The sequence below is a fragment of the Balaenoptera musculus genome, chromosome 2, assembly GCF_009873245.2.
Source record: "Balaenoptera musculus isolate JJ_BM4_2016_0621 chromosome 2, mBalMus1.pri.v3, whole genome shotgun sequence".
Taxonomy (NCBI): Eukaryota; Metazoa; Chordata; class Mammalia; order Artiodactyla; family Balaenopteridae; genus Balaenoptera; species Balaenoptera musculus.
The window spans coordinates 37,702,822-37,722,919 of NC_045786.1; the positions used below are offsets into that span (position 1 = coordinate 37,702,822).

General features: G+C 46.0%; 2 protein-coding genes across 9 annotated transcripts; one reads left to right on the plus strand and one right to left on the minus strand.

Moving 5' to 3' along the window:
- Positions 1–686: 686 nt before the first annotated feature.
- GDPGP1 (GDP-D-glucose phosphorylase 1) lies at positions 687–16,416 on the minus strand. Of its 7 annotated transcripts, none has more exons than XM_036842704.1 (4): positions 15,992–16,414; positions 15,675–15,753; positions 3,143–3,199; positions 687–2,040 (listed from the first exon to the last, which is right to left on the minus strand). In XM_036842704.1, exon 4 carries the CDS (start codon positions 2,029–2,031, stop codon positions 874–876), a length of 1,158 nt encoding a protein of 385 aa, XP_036698599.1. In that variant the 5' UTR covers positions 2,032–2,040; positions 3,143–3,199; positions 15,675–15,753; positions 15,992–16,414; the 3' UTR covers positions 687–873. The 7 variants fall into 7 exon arrangements, with proteins under 7 accessions (XP_036698599.1, XP_036698598.1, XP_036698597.1 ...); XM_036842703.1 differs by having other exon boundaries at positions 15,639–15,753; XM_036842702.1 differs by lacking the exons at positions 3,143–3,199; positions 15,675–15,753 and adding an exon at positions 8,785–8,851 and having other exon boundaries at positions 15,992–16,416.
- Positions 16,417–16,592: 176 nt separating this feature from the next.
- On the plus strand, positions 16,593–19,822 carry CIB1 (calcium and integrin binding 1). Of its 2 annotated transcripts, none has more exons than XM_036842711.1 (7): positions 16,593–16,760; positions 16,906–16,940; positions 18,014–18,122; positions 18,739–18,889; positions 19,028–19,146; positions 19,224–19,327; positions 19,570–19,822. In XM_036842711.1, the coding sequence occupies exons 1-7, from the start codon at positions 16,710–16,712 to the stop codon at positions 19,589–19,591; spliced, it is 591 nt and encodes a 196-aa protein (XP_036698606.1). In that variant the 5' UTR covers positions 16,593–16,709; the 3' UTR covers positions 19,592–19,822. The 2 variants fall into 2 exon arrangements, with proteins under 2 accessions (XP_036698606.1, XP_036698607.1); XM_036842712.1 differs by having other exon boundaries at positions 16,602–16,760; positions 19,239–19,327.
- Positions 19,823–20,098: the final 276 nt, after the last annotated feature.

A 20,098-nucleotide genomic window follows, 5' to 3' on the forward strand; every position in this document is an offset into this window, starting at 1 on the left:
TGCAATGTGCCCAAAACATGAGGGTGACCAAAAACTGTTTATAGGAATTTAAATGTTAAACTGATTTTCTTATGAAATGGGTTGTGATGCATATTCTGCTTCATCTCAATGAGACTTTATTAACATGGCAGTCACACGTGCACAGCCCCAGCTCAGCTTCAGGTGTCTGATTGCCTGTGTTGCAGTCCTGACTCCACTACTTTTGAGCCATCTCAAAATTTGACCTTGGACAAATTACTAAACCTCTGTCAGCCTCCATATCTTCATCTGTTAAATGGGGGTATTAAGAGGACCTGCAACTTTCAAGTTGTGAGGACACCTTGTTTTCACATGAAATGATGTATGTGAAGAACACTCAGCTCAGCTTTGGGGCTGAAGGAAAATTCAAAGTGGCCAGGTAGGTGAAGAATGTGCTATAAATAGGGCATATGGATGGAGGGGACATATGTAGGGGCAGGATAAAGAAATACAACTCACTGGTGGGCGAAGGGAGAAAAGGCAGAGAGGCAAGAACAGAGGAAGTGATAAACTATCACTTTGCTAAGATTTGATAAGAAAGGAAGAGAAAAGTTGGCATATACAAGTCAGGAGTGTGTTAACTCTTGCACACACTCTCTTCTTAACAATAGGTTTGACATCCCTGGGGCTTATCTAAGAAGAAAGTTGAAAAGCAGCAGATACATCCATGAGGGCTCATTCATTCGATTTATTCCAAGGTTCCTCCTCCTTAAAGAGACCACTTACCAGTTCTTTATCCTTCCCCTTAGGCTGAGACAGGTGAGAAGGCATTCATGAAAGTGCCCACATGACCATGATGGACAGCTTTCCGGAAAGAGACTTAGATCGGTTACAAAATAAATACTTCTGGAAGGATTACTGCTCCTCCTTGGCTATCAAGGCCACCAGTGCTGCCTGCACCTCTCCTGCCTGGGCTGGGGGCAGCAGACAGTCCCGGATGACGGCCAGAGCCGCAGCCTCTGTCAGGCTGCTGAAGTCCTGGGACGTTTTGACAGGGAGGTGCCCGGCCAACTCACAGAGGGCAACATTGAAGGCCTCGCCTTCCTTTATCCCAAAGCTGGACTTCCGGACCCAAAGAATTACTCGGACCCCCGTGAGGGCTGAGGAAGATGATGTCTTTCCAGGTGGAGCCCCCCGGGTCACAAACAAGTTATGTGCAATCTCGTGGTCAGTCAGATAGTCAGTGGCCCGACATACCCTGCTTACCAAGGCTTCCAAGTCGGGCCCTGGCCCGCTTGTGTAAAAGAGGAAGCCAGGAGCTGGGAGGGCCTGGAGCAGGTGCAGACGGCCCCCAGGATCCAGGGGTTCGCTTGGGGCCCCCTCCACGGGCAGTCTGTGGGCCAGGTAATAGCCATGCAAGTGGAGGTGGTTCACTGAGGCCAGGCCGCCCAGGCTGTTGAAGCCGACTCGGAAGCCTGGGTGTGAGCTCAGCAGCACAGCTTCAACCCCGGCCTGCAGTGCCCCTGGCAGCAGGCGCTGGGGGAGCCCTCGGGCAGGCTCGGGCACCAGCAGCACGTGGCCCCACTCCAAGGGGCTGACATTGATCACCACAAGGATGTCGTCTTGCTGGAGAGCACTGGGGAGATCAGGCTCCCGGTGCAAGCGGAAGAGGACTTCTCCTGGCCGGATCTGGTTGAAGTTAAACTGTTCAGGGTCAAACGCCTGCCTCACGCTCCTGATGTTCTGGGGGCTCCTTCTTTGCACACCTCGTTCCACATTCAGCTGAGCCACAAAACCCACGGCACCAGGGAGGGTTTGGGTCTGCAGCTCCCCCAGACAGTAGCGGAACAGCCCCAGCTCCATCCGCTGCCTCCAGGCCAAGCAGAGGGCAGAGTCAAAGCGAGACAGTGGCAGTGTGTCCAGAAGGCTGGGTCCGTTCCTTGGCCACTGAATCCCTTTTGGCACGAGTTCCTTCTGCCCATAGACAAAGTCAGGAATGCCGTGCCCTCCCCAGTCCTCCTTGTTTGGAGGTAGCAAATAGGAAGTTTCATTTGAACCATGTGGAATAGCCATGGGGCTGACCTGAAACAATCATAAGGTGAAAAATACATGATGCTATCCCATTTCCAAAGATTTTATTTTTATTATTTATTTATTTATTTGGCCGTGCCACGCAGCTGGCGGGATATCAGTTCCCCGACCAGGGGCTGAACCTGGGCCACGGCAGTGAAAGCCCCAAATTCTAACCACTAAGCCACCAGGGAACTCTCTTATTTTTATTTTCAAATAACTTTTACTTTTTGCTCTGATTAGAAAAGTAATATATGCCTCTGGTAAAATATTTTGTAAACACAGAAATCACTCATAATTATCACCTGCAGATTAGCATACGTTTTTACTGAATTAAAAATATAAATCAAATTCTTTCTCTTTCTAAAAATTATATATATTGAGTAAACTTACTTAATGGATTAAAAAAATAAAGATAAATTACAACCCTTATTCCAGTGCCCAGGGAAAAATCACAATTTACATTTAGCCTCATTTTCATATGTAGATGGATCTTGACCTTTTTTTTTTTGCCTCTGCCATGTGGCATGTGGGATCTTAGTTCCCCGACCAGGGATCAAACCCATGCCCCCTGCATTGGGAGTGTGGAGTCTTAACCACTGGACCACAGGGAAGTCCCGGATCTTAATTTTTTAACAAATCTTCAACTGTTGTACATTTAGGTTGCTGCCAATTTCATACTATTATATGCAATGTTGTGATGAACATGCTGTGTATCTATCTTTGCAGATGTTTCTATTTTCCTTTAAAATAAAATCTTAGTAGACCACTGGTTAGAGTAGGCTCATGGCTCAGGTTTTTGATATATAGTCTGTCAAACTGCCCTCGAGAAAACTGCACTGGTGTTCCAGTGCATGAGAATGGCCAAGGCTTCAAAGCTGACCACTCCTTTGTGGGAACAGCTTTTCTACTGTTGTGTAGTGATTCCAAATGGCCATGCATAGAACCATTTGGGTGAGGATGGCCAATCATAAGTGCCCTAGGCCAATCCTTTAAGGCAGAAATATAGGTGCCTGTCTTCATCTCCCACTGGGCCCCTGGAGCCCTGTGGACCCAGAGGTGTCAAGGAGACGACCTGCTGTTGGCCCAGATGGGACTTCAGAATGAAGCTTACCTCAGTAGAGTTGCCTCAGTACAAGTTTGGGTACCCTCAGCTCTGCTGGTCCAGAAACTTCATATTAGTAAAGCAGAAAAAACAAAAAACATACAAAGCAACATATTAAAAGTCAAGCTGAGTTTAATGAATATAGAGTTTCAGTTTTGTAAGGTGAAAAAGTTCTAGAGACTGGCGGCACAACAATGGGAATATACTTAACACTACTGAATTGCACACTTAGAGATGGTTAAGGTGGTAAATCTTATGCGTTTTTTACCACAATAAAAAAAATTTTTTTTAACTCAAGCTAAGCATAATATTGACAATGAAACATAAAATCTTTAATTATTCTATTGAAAGTGAGCCTAAGACATTTCTCCAAAGATACACAAATGGCCAACAAGCACATGAAAAGATGCTCAACATCACTAATTAGGGAAATGCAAATCAAAATCACAGTAAGATACCACTTTACATCCTTTAGGATGGCTGCTATCAAAAACAGAAAATAACATGTGTTGGCAAGGATATGGAGAAATTGGAACCCTTGTGCACTGTTGGTGGGAATGTAAAGTGATGCAGCTGCTATGGAAAACAGTACAGCAGCTCCGCAAAAAATTAAAAATAGAATTACTATATGATCCAGCAATGCCACTTTTGGGTATATATCCAAAAGAACCAAAAGCAGGGTCTCAAAGAGATATTTGTACACCCATGTTCATAGCAGCATTATTCACAACAGCCAAAAGGTGGAAGCAACTAAGTATCCATCGATAGATAAATGGATAAACAAGATGCGTTATATACAGACAACGGAATGTTATTCAGCCTTAAAAAACAGGAAATGCTGACGTGTGTTACAACACGGATGGACCTTCAGGACATTATGCTAAGTGAAATAAGCCAGTCACCAAAGGACAAATATTGTATGAGTCCACTTATATAAGAGACCTAAAGTGCTCAAATTCATAGAGACAGAAAGTAGAACGGTGGTTCCCAAGGGCTGGGGGGAGGAGAAAATGAGGAATTGTTTGTTGTTTAATGGGCGCAGAGTTTCAGTTTTTCAAGAAGGAAAGAGGTCTGGAGATTGGCTACCAAACAATGTGAATATATTTAACACTACTGAACTATACACTCAGAAATGGTTAAGGTGTTAAATTTTATGCTACGTGTTGTTTTTTTATTTTTACCTTATGAAGACTGCCATATATTTTTTTAAATAAATAAATTTATTTATTTATTTATATTTGACTGCGTTGGGTCTTTGTTGCTGCGCACGGGCTTTCCCTAGTTGCAGCGGGTGGGGGCTATTCTTCGCTGTGGTGCGCGGGCTTCTCACTGCAATGGCTTCTCTTGTTGACGAGCATGGACTCTAGGCGAGCGGGCTTCAGTAGTTGTGGCACACGGCTTCAGTAGTTGTGGCTCACGGGCTCTAGATCACAGGCTCAGTAGTTGTGGCACACGGGCTTAGTTGCTCCGCGGCATGTGCGATCTTCCCAGACCAGGGCTCAAACCCGTTTCCCCTGCATTGGCAGGCGGATTCTTAACCACTGCACCACCAGGGAAGTCCCTACGCTACGTGTTTTTTAATCACAACTTTTAAAATGTCAAGATGGTAAATTTCATGTTATGTATATTTTACCACAACTTGAAAAAATTTGAGTCTCAAAATAGATTTAAGAAATCCAACAATTTGCTGAGCTAAACCTAAGTATTCACTTATTCTCTCATTCACTCATTCATTCATTCAGAATCAATGCCTACGTCATCCCCACTGTTGACATTCTGGGGCCACCTCTTCTGTGCACCCTGCTCCACGTTCAGCTGAGCCACAAAACCCAAGTATTTATGAAGTAACTGCTGTGTATGAGGCAATGGGAAAATGGTAGCAAATAAAGAGAACAAAGTCCACACATATCCTTATGGAGCTTACATCCTGGGGTGGAGTCAGATGATAAGCAAAAGGAAAATATTAACTACCCATGGTGATAGCATTTTGTGGGAAATAAGTGATACAACAGAGGGTGACTAAGGGGTGGGATCAGGGCATCCCACTTCTACAAGAGGGCGGCGCAGGGCCCTCTGAAATGACAGCTGAACTAAGACAGGAAGGATGAAAAGAGGCCTACAATGAAGAGCTGAGGAAAGTGTACTCTAAGCAAAGGAAATTGTAAGTCCAAGGCCATAAGTCTCGCAGGGCAGGCGGATGGCCTGTGCAAGGAACAGAAAGGAGGTAGTGTTACTGGGGTATGGCCGACCAGGGGAGGGGGCCCCCCATGAGGCTGGAGAGGAAGGCAGGGGCCAGATTAGCTGCAGGGCCTCATGCATCATGGTCAGGAACTTGGATTTTATTCTAAACGGAGTAAGAAATCACTGGCAGGTTCTAAGTATAAGGATCGTCTGGTATTTTATAAACTTTTTTCTAACTGTTGTGTGGAAAATGGATTGTAGGGGAGCAAAGGGGAAGCAGAGATCACTTTGGAGGCCACTCTGGTGGCCAGGTGAGCAGTGAGGGCGACTGGACAACACAGATGGCAACAGAGACAAAGGAGCTGGGGATATGGGTCATGTTTTGAAGGCTGAACCAACAGGGCCTGCTGACAGGCTGACTATGGGGACTGACAGAAAAGGAAGAGCTGGGAGTGACTCGGCATCAGGAACTAGGCACTGCAGTGGCATTTACAGAGATGGAGATGCTGGGGAAGTGGGGTGGGAATAGGTTGACTAGAGGAAGGGAGAGACCAAGAGTTCAGTTTTGATTATTGACTCTGAGATGCAGCCTGGACATCCAAGAAAAGTGGTGTAGGCAGTGGGACAGCCAAACCTGGAGGTTAAGGGTAAGGTCTGGGCTAGATACAAATTTGGAGTAACATTAAAAGCCAGGGGCTAGGACCAAGGACCTAGGGCCAAGATGATACCACAAGGCTAAAAATACGAGTAAAGACATATCAGTCAATAGAATCAATAGAGAGTGGGTATGGTTGTATTTATATTCAAGTGAACTAGGAGGCAAAAACAATACCTAGGAATAAAGAGGAACACTTGAAAGTGACAAATCATAGTGACCACACAACAGGACTGAACCTACATAGGAAAACCAGGAGAAAGGGCACACTGTTCGCATGTCTATGTTGTGCCAGGCATGGGTTGGGGGCTTTCCAAGTCCACTCAGGTGACCCTCACAACAAGCCTGTGCAGTCGGTATCATCCTGGCAGGAAGGTGAGAGATTCGGTTTTGGAGGCTGACAAGGTGTTTGAATTCTGGCTCTTCCATTCACTAGGGATGTGACCTTGAGCCCCTAGAACAAAGTCCATTTCCTCATCATGGCCTCTGGGCTCTCAAGGCTTAGTGGTGCCTTGCCCTCTCACCTCCTCCCAGACCACTCTTCCCCTTGCCTGCTCTGCTCCTCACTCTTCCTAAACTTGCTCCTGCTCAGGGCCTTGGTGCTTTATGTTCTCTCAGCCTAAAATACCCTTCTCCCAGGTATTCTTCACATGCCTGGCTCATTTAGGTCTCAAACATCAAACATCAAACATCACCGCGTCAGACAAACCTTGTGTGGCCATCCTATGTAATGTCTCACAGAAAAGAGGAAGAGGGAAATAATATTACAAGCAGGGAAAGAAATGTCTTGGAAAACAAAAAAAAGTTAGAATTCACAAATCCAAGGGTTGGTACTTTGATAAAAAAATGATCAATGAATAAACTTTTGAAAGATCCAAGCAAGAAACAAAATAATTGTTTTGTTTAAAAATAGCACTACGAGTTATTTTTAAATCAGCCACTCAGTTTTATCACTGTGTCAAGGGTTAATCGGGCACAGGAAGGACAATATGCTAACCAGACTTACCAGGGACTGCTGGATGACTCAGAATAACTATTTAATAATTTATAGACTTCCCTGGTGGCACAGTGGTTAAGAATCCGCCTGCCAATTCAGGGGACATGGGTTCGAGCCCTGGTCCGGGAAGATCCCACATGCCGTGGAGCAACTAAGCCTGTGTGCCACAACTACTGAGCTTGCACTCTAGAGCCCATGAACCACAATTACTGAGGCCCACGCACCTAGAGCCCGAGCTCCGCAACAAGGGAAGCCACCTCAATGAGAAGCCCGTGCACTGCAACGAAGAGTAGACCCTGCTCGCTGCAACTAGAGAATGCCACGTGCATCGACAAAGACCCAACGCAACCAAAAAATTAAAAAATAAATTAATTAATTAAAAAAAAATTTATAATGAGAAGTATGCCAAATAGTGCAACATGCTCTTAGTGGATGGTTGGTATAGACCCTCCTCCATACAGGAAGCAAAATTATAATCAAAAAGTTGTTCAGTGAAGAAGGATTCAAAGTCAAGTGAGGTGGCTGGGTGATCTAGATCACAGATGGTCACCATGGTGCAGAGCCAATTCCCATATTTTCACCATGAAGAGACACAGTCTCACCCTGAAGTCCAGGGACTTATTTGCCTTAGCTGGTCAGCTCTCCCTCTCCTCAGTCTAGCACAGGAGACACCATGACAGCTTCTTGCTAGTTGCCTTTTACTAACTGAAGACCAACCCTTTTTTGGACAGAAGAAGCCTACTGTCAAGAGACTACACTCCAGTCACGTTGACTGGTTTTGGTATTCCCATTGCTCTGCAGCCTCCACTTTCTGGAATGGAATATTTCCACAATGGTGGGACTCACGGGTTGATACAGTGAGTCTTACTAAGTCACTCTCAGATGATCACCTTATTATTATTGAGTGCTGGGAAAATTACCATCACTCAGCAAGCATTTACTCAACAACTGCCAGACCTTAGATCTGAAGATCATGATTTCCATCGCTCCTCATGGGGCTTGCAGTTTGGCAGGAGAAACAAACATTAACCCAGTCACCACCCAAGTAAATATAGACAGCAAACATGATACACGCTGTCAAGGGGAAGCACTGGGTCCTCTGTGAGTGTAAAACGGATTCCTAATCTAGTCTAGGCTATCAGGAAAGGATTCCCTGAGAATAAGATGGAAGAGGAACTGAGAGCCCATAGTGGCTGAAACCCAGAAAGTCTGAGGAGACGGCAGAGAGAGAAAGAGGCTGAAGTCAGATTACAGAGGGCTGGGATTTGGGTATTTAACCCCTTAATGGTTTTAAACTGAGACTGACATGCTTATATTTAGACTTTACAAAGATCAGCAAATGGAATGAAATTGTTAGAATCAAGAATTAGTCCTTACATTTTACTTGTCAATTATACCTCACTGGGACTTCCCTGGTGGCACAGTGATTAAGAATCCGCCTCCCAATGCAGGGGACATGGGTTCGAGCCCTGGTCCAGGAAGATCCCACATGCCGTGGAGCAACTAAGCCCGTGTGCCACAGCTCCTGAGCCTGCACTCTAGAGCCCGTGAGCCACAACTACTGAGCCTGTGTGCCATAACTACTGAAGCCCTCGCGCTTACAGTCTGTGCTCTGCAGCAAGAGAAGCCACTGCAATGAGAAGCCCGCGCACCACAACGATGAGTAGCCCCCACTTGCCGCACCTAGAGAAAGCCTGCACACAGCAATGAAGACCCAACGCAACCAAAAATAAAATAAATAAATAAATAAATAAATTTATATAAAAAAAATTATACCTCATTAAAGCTGAAAACAAACAACAATAAAAAATAATTAACCTCGGAGCATGCCTCCTCAGCTTCTGGAAGTTCCATGACTGGCAGGGAATGCTGGTGCGAGAGCAGCCTACCAGGGAGAGAATCTGTAGAGACATATATACATGGAAGCCACCTGCCATGCGTAAGGTACCTTATGGAAAGACTCAAATGGCAAAGAATTGATTGAGACTTCCAGCCAACAAGCAGTGAGGAAGTGACCTCCTCAGTCCACCAGCTTGTGAGGAACTGGCTCCTGCCAACAACAGGCTAGCAGAGAAACGTGGCTGTGAATGGAGAGAAGGAAATCCTGTCAAAGCTTCAGAACTGGAAGCTTCACACATGGATCAGAGAGTATCTTCAAGATGGTGGAGGAGTAAGACATGGAGATCACCTTCATCCCCACAAATACATCAGAAGTACACCTACATGTGGAACAACAACTACAGAACACTTACTGAATGCTGGCAGGAGACCTCAGACTTCCCAAAAGGCAAGAAACTCCCCACGTACCTGGCCATGTGGCGGGAAGGGTCTTGGTGCTCCGGCCGGCTGTCAGGCCGGAGCCTCTGAGGTGGGAGAGCCGAGTTCAGGACACTAGACCACCAGAGACCTCCTGGCCCCATGTAGTATCAACTGGTGAGAGCTCTCCCGGAGAACTCCGTCCCAACGCTAACACCCAAATCCACTGAACAACTAGCAAGCTCCAGTGCTGGACACCCCATGCCAAACAACTAGCAAGACAGGAACACAACCCCACCCATTAGCAGAGAGGCTGCCTAAAATCATACTAAGTTCACAGACACCCACAAACACACCATGGACATGGTCCTGCTCACCAGAAAGACAAGATCCAACTCATCCACCAGTCCCCTCTACCAGGAAGCCTACACAACCCACTGAACCAACCTTACCCACTGGGGGCAGACACCAAAAACAACAGGAACTACAAACGTGCAACCTGCGAAAAGGAGACCCCAAACACAGTAAGTTAAGCAAAATGAGAAGACAGAAAAATACGCAGCAGACGAAGGAGCAAGGTAAAAACCCACCACACCAAACAAATGAAGAGGAAATAGGCAGTCTACCTGAAAAAGAATTCAGTCATGATAGTAAAGATGATCCAAAATCTTGGAAATAGAATGGAGAAAATACAAGAAACGCTTAACAAGGACCTAGAAGAACTAAAGAACAAACAAACAATGATGAACAACACAATAAATGAAATTAAAAATTCTCTAGAAGGAATTAATACCAGAATAACTGAGGCAGAAGAACGGATAAGTGACCTGGAAGATAAAATAGTGGAAATAACTACCACAGAGCAGAATAAAGAAAAAAGAATGAAAAGAATTGAGGACAGTCTCAGAGACTTCTGGGACAACATGAAACGCACCAACATTCGAATTATAGAGGTCCCAGAAGAAGAAGAGAAAAAGAAAGGGACTGAGAAAATATTTCAAGAGATTATAGGTGAAAACGTCCCTAATATGGGAAAGGAAAGAGTCAATCAAGTCCAGGAAGCGCAGAGAGTCCCATACAGGATAAATCCAAGGAGAAACATGCCAAGACACATATTAATCAAACTATCAAAAATTAAATACAAAGAAAAAATATTAAAAGCAGCAAGGGAAAAGCAACAAATAACATAGAAGGGAATCCCCATAAGCTTAACAGCTGATCTTTCAGCAGAAACTCTGCAAGCCAGAAGGGAGTGGCAGGACATATTTAAAGTGATGAAAGGGAAAAACCTACAACCAAGATTACTCTACCCAGCAAGGATCTCATTCAGATTTGACAGAGAAATTAAAACCTTTACAGACAAGCAAAAGCTAAGAGAATTCAGCACCAGCAAACCAGCTTTACAACAAATGCTAAAGGAACTTCTCTAGGCAGGAAACACAAGAGAAGGAAAAGACCTACAATAACAAACCCAAAACAATTGAGAAAACGGTAATAGGAACATACATATCGATAATTACCTTAAATGAAAATGGATTAAATGCTCCAACCAAAAGACATAGACTGGCTGAATGGATACAAAAACAAGACCCGTACATATGCTGTCTACAAGAGACCCAGTTCAGACCTAGGGACACATACAGACTGAAAGTGAGGGGATGGAAAAAGATACTCCATGCAAATGGAAATCAAAAGAAAGCTGGAGTAGCAATTCTCATATTAGACAAAACAGACTTTAAAATAAAGACTATTACAAGAGACAAAGAAGGACACTACATAATGATCAAGGGATCAATCCAAAAAGAAGATATAACAATTGTAAATATTTATGCACCCAACATAGGAGCACCTCAATACATCAGGCAAATGTTAACAGCCATAAAAGGGGAAATTGACAGTAACACAGTAAGAGTAGTGGACTTTAACAGCCCACTTTCACCAATGGACAGATCAACCAAAATGAAAATAAATAAGGAAACACAAGCTTTAAATGATACATTAAACAAGATGGACTTAATTGATATTTATAGGACATTCCATTCCAAAACAACAGAATACACTTTCTTCTCAAGTGCTCATGGAACATTCTCTAGGATAGATCATATCTTGGGTCACAAATCAAGCCTTGGTACATTTAAGAAAACTGAAATCGTATCAAGCATCTTTTCCGACCACAACGCTATGAGACTAGATATCAATTACAGGAAAAAAACTGTAAAAAATACAAACACATGGAGGCTAAACAATACTCTACTAAATAACCAAGAGATCACTGAAGAAAACAGAGGAAATCAAAAAATACCTAGAAACAAATGACAATGGAAACATGACGACCCAAAACCTATGGGATGCAGCAAAAGCAGTTCTAAGAGGGAAGTTTACTGCAATACAATCCTACCTCAAGAAACAAGAAAAATCTCAAACAACCTAACCTTACACCTAAAGCAATTAGAGAAAGAAGAACAAAAAAACCCCAAAGTTAGCAAAAGGAAAGAAATCATAAAGATCAGATAAGAAATAAAGGAAACGATAGCAAAGATCAGTGAAAGTAAAAGCTGGTTCTTTGAGAAGATAAACAAAATTGATAAACCATTAGCCAGACTCATCAAGAAAAAAAGGGAGAAGACTCAAATCAACAGAATTAGAAATGAAAAAGGAGAAGTAACAACTGACACTGCAGAAATACAAAGGATCATGAAAGATTACTACAAGTAACTATATGCCAATAAAATGGACAACCTGGAAGAAATGGACAAATTCTTAGAAAAGCACAACCTTCCAAGAGTGAACCAGGAAGAAATAGAAAATATAAACAGACCAATCACAAGCACTGAAATTGAAACTGTGATTAAAAATCTTCCAACAAACAAAAGTGCAGGACCTGATGGATTCACAGGCGAATTCTATCAAACATTTAGAGAAGAGCTAACACCTATCCTTCTAAAACTCTTCCAAAGTATAGCAGAGGGAGGAACACTCCCAAACTCATTCTACGAGGCCACCATCACCCTGATACCAAAACCAGACAAAGATGTCACAAAAAAAGAAAACTACAGGCCAATATCACTGGTGAACACAGATGCAAAAATCCTCAACTAAATACTAGCAAACAGAATCCAGCAGCACATCAAAAGGATCATACACCATGATCAAGTGGAGTTTATCCCAGGAATGCAAGGATTCTTCAATATATGCAAATCAATCAATGTGATACACCATATTAATAAACTGAAGGATAAAAACCATATGATAATCTCAATAGATACAGAAAAAGCTTTTGACAAAATTCAATACCCATTTATGATAAAAACTCTCCAGAAAGTAGGCACAGAGGGAACTTACCTCAACATAATAAAGGCCATATATGACAAACCCACAGCCAACATCATCCTCAATGGTGAAAAACTGAAACCATTTCCACTAAGATCAGGAACAAGACAAGGTTGCCCACTCTCACCACTATTATTCAACATAGTTTTGGAAGTTTTAGCCACAGCAATCAGAGAAGAAAAAGAAATAAAAGGAATCCAAATCAGAAAAGAAGTAAAACTGTCACTGTTTGCAGATGACATGATACTATACGTAGAGAATCCTAATGCTACCAGAAAACTACTAGAGCTAATCAATGAATTTGGTAAAGTAGCAGGATACAGAATTAATGCACAGAAATCTCTTGCATTCCTATACACTAACAACGAAAGATCAGAAAGAGAAATTAAGGAAACACTCCCATTTACCATTGCAACAAAAAGAATAAAATACCTAAGAATAAACCTACCTAGGGAGACAAAAGACCTGTATGCAGGAAACTATAGAACACTGATGAAAGAAATTAAAGATGATACAAACAGATGGAGAGATATACCATGTTCTTGGATTAGAAGAATCAACACTGTGAAAATGACTATACTACCCAAAGCAATCTACAGATTCAATGCAATCCCTATCAAACTACCAATGGCATTTTTCACAGAACTAGAACAAAAAATTTCACAATTTGTATGGAAAAACAAAAGACCCCGAAAAGCCAAAGCAATCTTGAGAAAGAAAAACAGAGCTGGAGGAATCAGGCTCCCTGACTTCAGACTATACTACAAACTACAGTAATCAAGACAATATGGTACTGGCACAAAGACAAAAATATAGATCAGTGGAACAGGATAGAAAGCCCAGAGATAAACCCATGCACATATGGTCACCTTATCTTTGATAAAGGAGGCAAGAATATACAATGGAGAAAAGACAGTCTCTTCAGTAAGTGGTGCTGTGAAAACTGGACAGCTACATGTAAAAGAATGAAATTAGAACACTTCCTAACACCATACACAAAAATAAACTCAAGACAGATTAAAGACCTAAATATAAGGCCAGACACTATAAAACTCTTAGGGGAAAATATAGGCAGAACACTCTATGACATAAATCACAGCAAGATCCTTTTTGACCCATCCCCTAGAGAAATGGAAGTAAAAACAAAAATAAACAAATGAGACCTAATGAAACTTAAAAGCTTATGCACAGCAAGGGAAAGCATAAACAAGATGAAAAGACAACCCTCAGAATGGGAGAAAATATTGGCAAGTGAAGCAACTGACAAAGGATTAATCTCCAAAATATACAAGCAGCTCATGCAGCTCAATATCAAAAAAACAAACAACCCAATCCAAAAATGGGCAGAAGACCTAAACAGACATTTCTCCAAAGAAGATATACAGATTGCCAACAAACACATGAAAGGATGCTCAACATCACTAATCGTTAGAGAAATGCAAATCAAAACTACAATGAGGTATCACCTCACACAGATCAGAATGGCCATCATCAAAAAATCTACAAACAATAAATGCTGGAGAGGGTGTGGAGAAAAGGGAACCCTCTTGCACTGCTGGTGGGAATGTAAATTGATACAGCCACTATGGAGAACGGTATGCAGGTTCCTTAAAAAACTAAACAGAACTACCATATGACCCAGCAATCCCACTACTGGGCAAATACCCTGAAAGAACCATAATTCAAAGAGTCATGTACCACAATGTTCACTGCAGCTCTATTTACAATAGCCACGACATGGAAAGCAACCTAAGTGTCCACTGACAGATAAATGGATAAAGAAGATGTGGCACAGGCTTCCCTGGTGGCACAGTGGTTAGGAGTCCGCCTGCCAATGCAGGGGACACAGGTTCGTGCCCTGGTCTGGGAAGATCCCACATGCCGCAGAGCAACTAAGCCTGTGTGCCACAACTACTGAGCCTGGGCTCTAGAGCCCACGAGCCACAGCTACTGAGCCCACGTGGCACAACTACTGAAGCCCGCGTACCTAGAGCCCGTGCTCTGCAACAAGAGAAGCCACCACAACGAGAAGGCCACGCACCGCAATGAAGAGTAGCCCCCGCTTGCCACCACTAGAGAAAGCCCGTGTGCAGCAACAAAGGAGCCAATGCAGCCAAAAATAAAAAAATAAATTAATAAATTAAAAAAAAAGAAGATGGGCACATATACACAATGGAATATTACTCAGCCATAAAAAGAAACGAAATTGAGTATTTGTAGTGAGGTGGGTGGACTTAAGAGTCTGTTATCAGAGTGAAGTAAGTCAGAAAGAGAAAAACAAATACCGTATGCTGATATGTATATATAGAATCTTAAAAAAAAATGGTTCTGAAGAACCTAGGGGGAACTTCCCCAGTGGCGCAGTGGTTGAGAAGCCGCCTGCCAATGCAGGGGACACGGGTTCGAGCCCTGGTCCGAGAGGATCCCACATGCCGCAGAGCAACTAAGCCCGTGCGCCACAACTACTGAGCCTGCACTCTAGAGCCCGCGAGCCACAACTACTGAGCCCGTGCACCGCAACTACTGAGCCCACGCACCACAACTACTGAAGCCCATGCACCTAGAGCCCATGCTCCGCAACAAGAGAAGGCACCACAATGAGAAGCCCGCGCACCGCAACAAAGAGTAGCCCCCGCTCGCCGCAACTAGAGAAACCCCACGCGCAGCAACAAAGACACAACGCAGCCACAAATAAAAATAAATAAAATAAATTTATTAAAAAAAAAAAACCTAGGGGCAGGACAGGAATAAAGAGGCAGACGTAGAGAATGGACTTGAGGACATGGGGAGGGGGAAGGGTAAGCTGGGACGAAGTGAGAGAGTGGCATGGACATATATGCACCACCAAATGTAAAATAGCTAGCTAGCGGGAAGCAGCCGCATAGCACAAGGAGATCAGCTCGGTGCTTTGTGACCACCTAGAGGAGTGGGATAGGGAAGGTGGGAGGGAGACGCAAGAGGGAGGGGATATGGGGATATATGTACACATATAGCTGATTCATTTTGTTATACAGCAGCAACTAACACAACAATGTAAAGCAATTATATTCCAATAAAGATGTTAGAAAAAAAAAAATTAACCGCACCTCCACCTCCTCCACGCAGTAGCTTGTGATCCTCACCTTTTGGAACAGTTTAGGTTAATTCATTCATTCATGCATCCAATAAATATTGAGAGCCTACCATGTGTCAAGCATTGTCCTAGGAGTTGAGAGGGGACAAGAGCAAACAGGTCAGCTTCGATCCCTACCTCCCCCAGCATGCAGTGTGGACGCAGGGTGGGGTCAGAGGACAGCATGTAGGCTGGAGTGAAGAGTACAGCAGGGCAGATTCTTAGAGCCTTAGACTGGAGAGATGGCTTTGTAAATGCCCGAGTCTAGACAAGTCACTGAACCCCCCTGAGCCTCTGCATTTCCAAATTTGTAAAACGGGAACTTACCTTGCAGAACTGTTGTAAGAACTGAAGCTATGCACAGCGACCGCTTCAGTGGGCCCTCAGTAAATGGCCTCAGTAGGCAGAAAGGTTATGGTTATTTCTGGAGAGGTGGTATGAGGGTTGCAACACGTACGGCAGGTGCCCGGTGGTAACGTCCGGTGGTAACGTCTGGGTGGAAGAGCCCTCGCTGGGCAGAGGGGCAGCCGACCGCCTCGGGCCACTCAGCGAGTCACACGGTTTCTCGCTTACCCTTGCTCCAAACATTCCCTAATGCCCCTTACCGGACTCCGCACAAAGCCGCCCCGCCCCCGCCGCCACGTACTGCAGGTGAGGCGGACACGCACGCCTTCCCCGCAAATCCTGCCGGGGCCACAGCGAGGTCGTGCCACCCTTAACGCATGCGCACCCTGCACGCAGGCACGCGGCGCGGCCCGTCCCGCCCATCCAGGAGGCGGGGCCGTGCGGCCTGGGCTCCGCCCTGGAGCATCCGGCCCCGCCGCGGGCCCCGCCTCCAGCTGGCCGGGAACTGCCTAGAGCCGGGATCCAGCTGGCTGAACCGGGCGGGGAGCGCCTGGGAACTTTAAGGAGGGGGCGGGCCTGGGGGCGGTGGCCCCAGGAGCGGTTGCCGCGGGGACTGGGCGGTGACGCGGCCCGAGGGCGGAAGTGAGAAAGTTGCCGGCGTCCCGAGAAGAGTTGGGGGAGCTGTACGCGCGGCGCGGCAATGGGGGGCTCGGGCAGTCGCCTGTCCAAGGAGCTGCTGGTCGAGTACCAGGTGCGTGAAATGCCAGTCCCCAGGGAGTTTGCGCGCGGCCCGGCGCTCGGGGGGGAGGGGGGTGTCCCCGAGCGGCGGCAGGGCGGCGGACGCGGCCTCTGGCCCCGGGCCGCCCGCTGACCCCCTGTCTTGTTTTGCCTTCCAGGACTTGACGTTCCTGACCAAACAGGAGATCCTCCTGTAAGTGCTGTCTCGAACCTCACCTCCGGGATCTTCTAGGGACGACTTCGGGGGTGGGGGGCGGGGGAGGCTCTGTCTTACAGGTGGGCAAACTGAAGCCCCGCCAGAGGGAGGGGCAGGGGCCTGCCTGAGGTCAGGAGCTGAGCCGGAACTGGAGTGCAGGGCCCCGGGCGCTAGGCTGTGCCCTCTTCCCGGCACGACCTCCCCGCTGGCGCCGGCGGCCGCAACTGTGCACCATGGACTCACCGCGCAGCCTCCAGACAAAGTTGGGCGCTCTTTGACCTCGCTCCACTGGCTTCTGCATAACCGAAGTTCCTGCTCCAGTCCGGCAGGGGCTGCTGTAGTTCTGGGCTGCTTTACCTACAGGCAAAGCCAGAGAAGCCTTGGGGAGCCTGGCTCCTCCTTTACCTGAATAATACAGTAACCGTTAACGCTTATTGAGCACTTACCATGTGCCAGGCTGTGCTACGAGGTTGTCTACATTACCTAATTTAACCCTCACGACGGAGGTATGGGGACAATGAAACAGTTTGATAATTTGCCTAAGACTGAGTAGGAGGATTTGAACTGGGACTGGAACCCCCTTCCTAGCTGTGGGCAAGCTTTATGTGGCCAGGGCACTTGAGTGAGAAGATTCCTGAACTTCTCTGGGCAAAAATAATCCCAGTGGGAATGAGATGGTGCCTAAGGAGGAGATAGTTAAGGTTAGCTGCTTTGAGGAGCAGCAGGAGATTCTTGAAATGAAATGAGAATGAGATTTCAGTTCAGCTCTTTTCATTTGTTCTTCAGGGCCAACTTCTGGCTCCTTCGCAGACCTCTCTATCCCTCGGGGGGGTCTAGAACCAGGGCCCAGTGCCAGGGACACAGTGGGCCCACAGTCAATACCCATTGCAAGAATGGACTCCCAGCCTATACTGTCTTGTGATATATCTCCTCTTGGCTTATGCCTGAGACTCAGACATCCTGTGTATGGGGCTTAGCTCCTCACCTGGTTTATAATGGGTAGCAAGGCAAGGAGTGGGGATGTAATACACTCAGGAAGGGACAACAACAGTTTCCCCTCCTTCTACCAGAGCCCACAGGCGGTTTTGTGAGCTGCTTCCCCAGGAGCACCGGAGTGTGGAGGAGTCACTGCAGGCACGAGTGTCCTTGGAGCAGATCCTCAGCCTTCCAGAGCTCAAGGTGCCAGCCCCCCAGCCTCCCTCTGCTACTCCTTTTGAGATCATGTGGTCACTGGTCCCCATTCTAGTCTTTTCCCTTTTTAGCCCTGATTTCCTGGGGGCTAGGGCTTTACCAAAATCATCCAAGGGAATTATATAGAAGGGTGTTTTGCAAACTGGGATTCTCAGACATATTCTTGGAGGTTCAAACAAGTTTTATCCTTTAAGAGGAGTTGAATTACCTTATTAAAACTTGAGAAACCCTATTCCAGAGGCTGATTGCTCTCCATAGGGCTGCTGTGAAAATTGCTATGCAAAGTGCCTGGCCTAGTGCCTGTAACACAGTAAGTGCTCAATTAAATGTTTTGTGTTTTAAAGTAACTAGCCTATCTTGTTCTCTTTGCTTAGGATGCCTTCCTCTTCCTTCTGTGCTCCCAGGCCTGCCTTTGGGTTAAGCTCTGACTCCTGGGAAGCCATCCCCAGCTGGGTCGTTGGTCCTCCTGACCTCCGTGCTGGCCCCAAAGCGCTGATTGTTCTCCCCTCTAGAGCCTGAACTGTTCCCTCCAGCTTCCCAGTGGGGTTTGAGTGTGTGACTTGGGCTGCATCCTGTGGCATTCATAGAAGGCTTTCTTGCCTAGGCCAACCCCTTCAAGGAGCGAATCTGCAGGGTCTTCTCCACTTCCCCAACCAGAGACAGCCTGAGCTTTGAGGACTTCTTGGACCTCCTCAGTGTATTCAGTGACACAGCCACCCCAGACATCAAGTCCCACTATGCCTTCCGCATCTTCGGTAAGACCCAGGGGCCGGGTGGAACACCACCCCTTCCAACATGGTCTTTGTGGGGGTACTGCTTGGGTGCTGGGGGTCAGGAGCTTGGAGCTTATCCTGACCACATCCTTTTTGGCTTCCTGTGTCTCTGCTTTCTAGATTTTGATGATGACGGAACCTTGAACAGAGAAGACCTGAGCCAGCTCGTGAACTGCCTCACAGGAGAGGGTGAGGACACACGGCTCAGTGCCTCAGAGATGAAGCAGCTCATTGACAATGTGAGCAACGGGGCCGGGCTCGGCTCGGCTGGGCCGGGCCAGGGAGCAGGAGGGAAGGGTTGGGCTTTGGCCTGAAGCTTTCCCTTTCCCAGATCCTAGAAGAATCTGACATTGATAGGGATGGGACCATCAATCTTTCTGAATTCCAGCATGTCATCTCCCGCTCACCAGACTTTGCCAGGTATGACTGTGGTGCTCATTTGCTGCACTGAGTCTGTGACGTTATTATGGGAGGCGGTACCTGGGGTTAGAGAAAGCCTCCTGCTTCCTCTGAATGTATTAGAGTAGCTCTTCTTCTAGAGGGGACTCAGATATGGGACACAGCCCATTCCAAAAGGTCTTGGGAGAGAGGTAGGTAAGTTTGGGTTTAGTCCCTACCTTCCTCTGCCAGCAGAAAACCCAACGCACTCTTCTTTTGTTCAGCTCCTTTAAGATTGTCCTGTGACAGGAGCCACAGCGTGTGTCCCAGCACCCTGTCGAAGAAACTTTCCAGTTTCCAAGGTTACCCCTGTGTTGCCAGGGCCGGCCAAGCTGGCCCAGCCTGGAGGTGGCACTGTGCAGTCTTGCCCGGGACAGGGGAGGGTCCTCCACGTCGAAGCCTCTCCCCTTCTCACTGTCATTGTCATCGCTGTTTTTGTGTTTCTACTAATCAATAATAAAGGTTTAGAAGTTTTGAGCCTTTGTGTGACACTAGAAACGCTGGCATGAGGAAGGAGTGGACTTGTAGGAGCCTTGGGTCACACTGGGAATAAGGATCTAAAGAAGCGGACGGCAGGAAGTCAGGCTGTACCCCGCGCTTCCCACCCCTCTCTTGTGAGGGTGTGAGTATGAAGGGTAACGTGAGGGGTGGAACTCTTCTGTATCCTGATTGTGGTGGTGGTTACATGAATTTCTACATGTGTTAAAACTTGCAGAACTGTGTACTAAAAGAAAAAAGTTAGTTTTACTGTAT

Excerpts from the sequence above, each read along its gene's own strand:
- GDPGP1 (XM_036842702.1), bottom strand. The coding sequence starts at position 8,820 with ATGGAACTTCCAGAAGCTGAGGAGGCATGCTCCGAG. Across the intron at positions 2,041-8,784 it reads CTGAGGAGGCATGCTCCGAG|GTCAGCCCCATGGCTATTCC; the intron begins GTTAATTATTTT and ends TGATTGTTTCAG.
- CIB1 (XM_036842711.1), top strand. The coding sequence starts at position 16,710 with ATGGGGGGCTCGGGCAGTCGCCTGTCCAAGGAGCTGCTGGTCGAGTAC. Across the intron at positions 18,123-18,738 it reads TCAGCCTTCCAGAGCTCAAG|GCCAACCCCTTCAAGGAGCG; the intron begins GTGCCAGCCCCC and ends TTTCTTGCCTAG. Across the intron at positions 18,890-19,027 it reads CTATGCCTTCCGCATCTTCG|ATTTTGATGATGACGGAACC; the intron begins GTAAGACCCAGG and ends TCTGCTTTCTAG.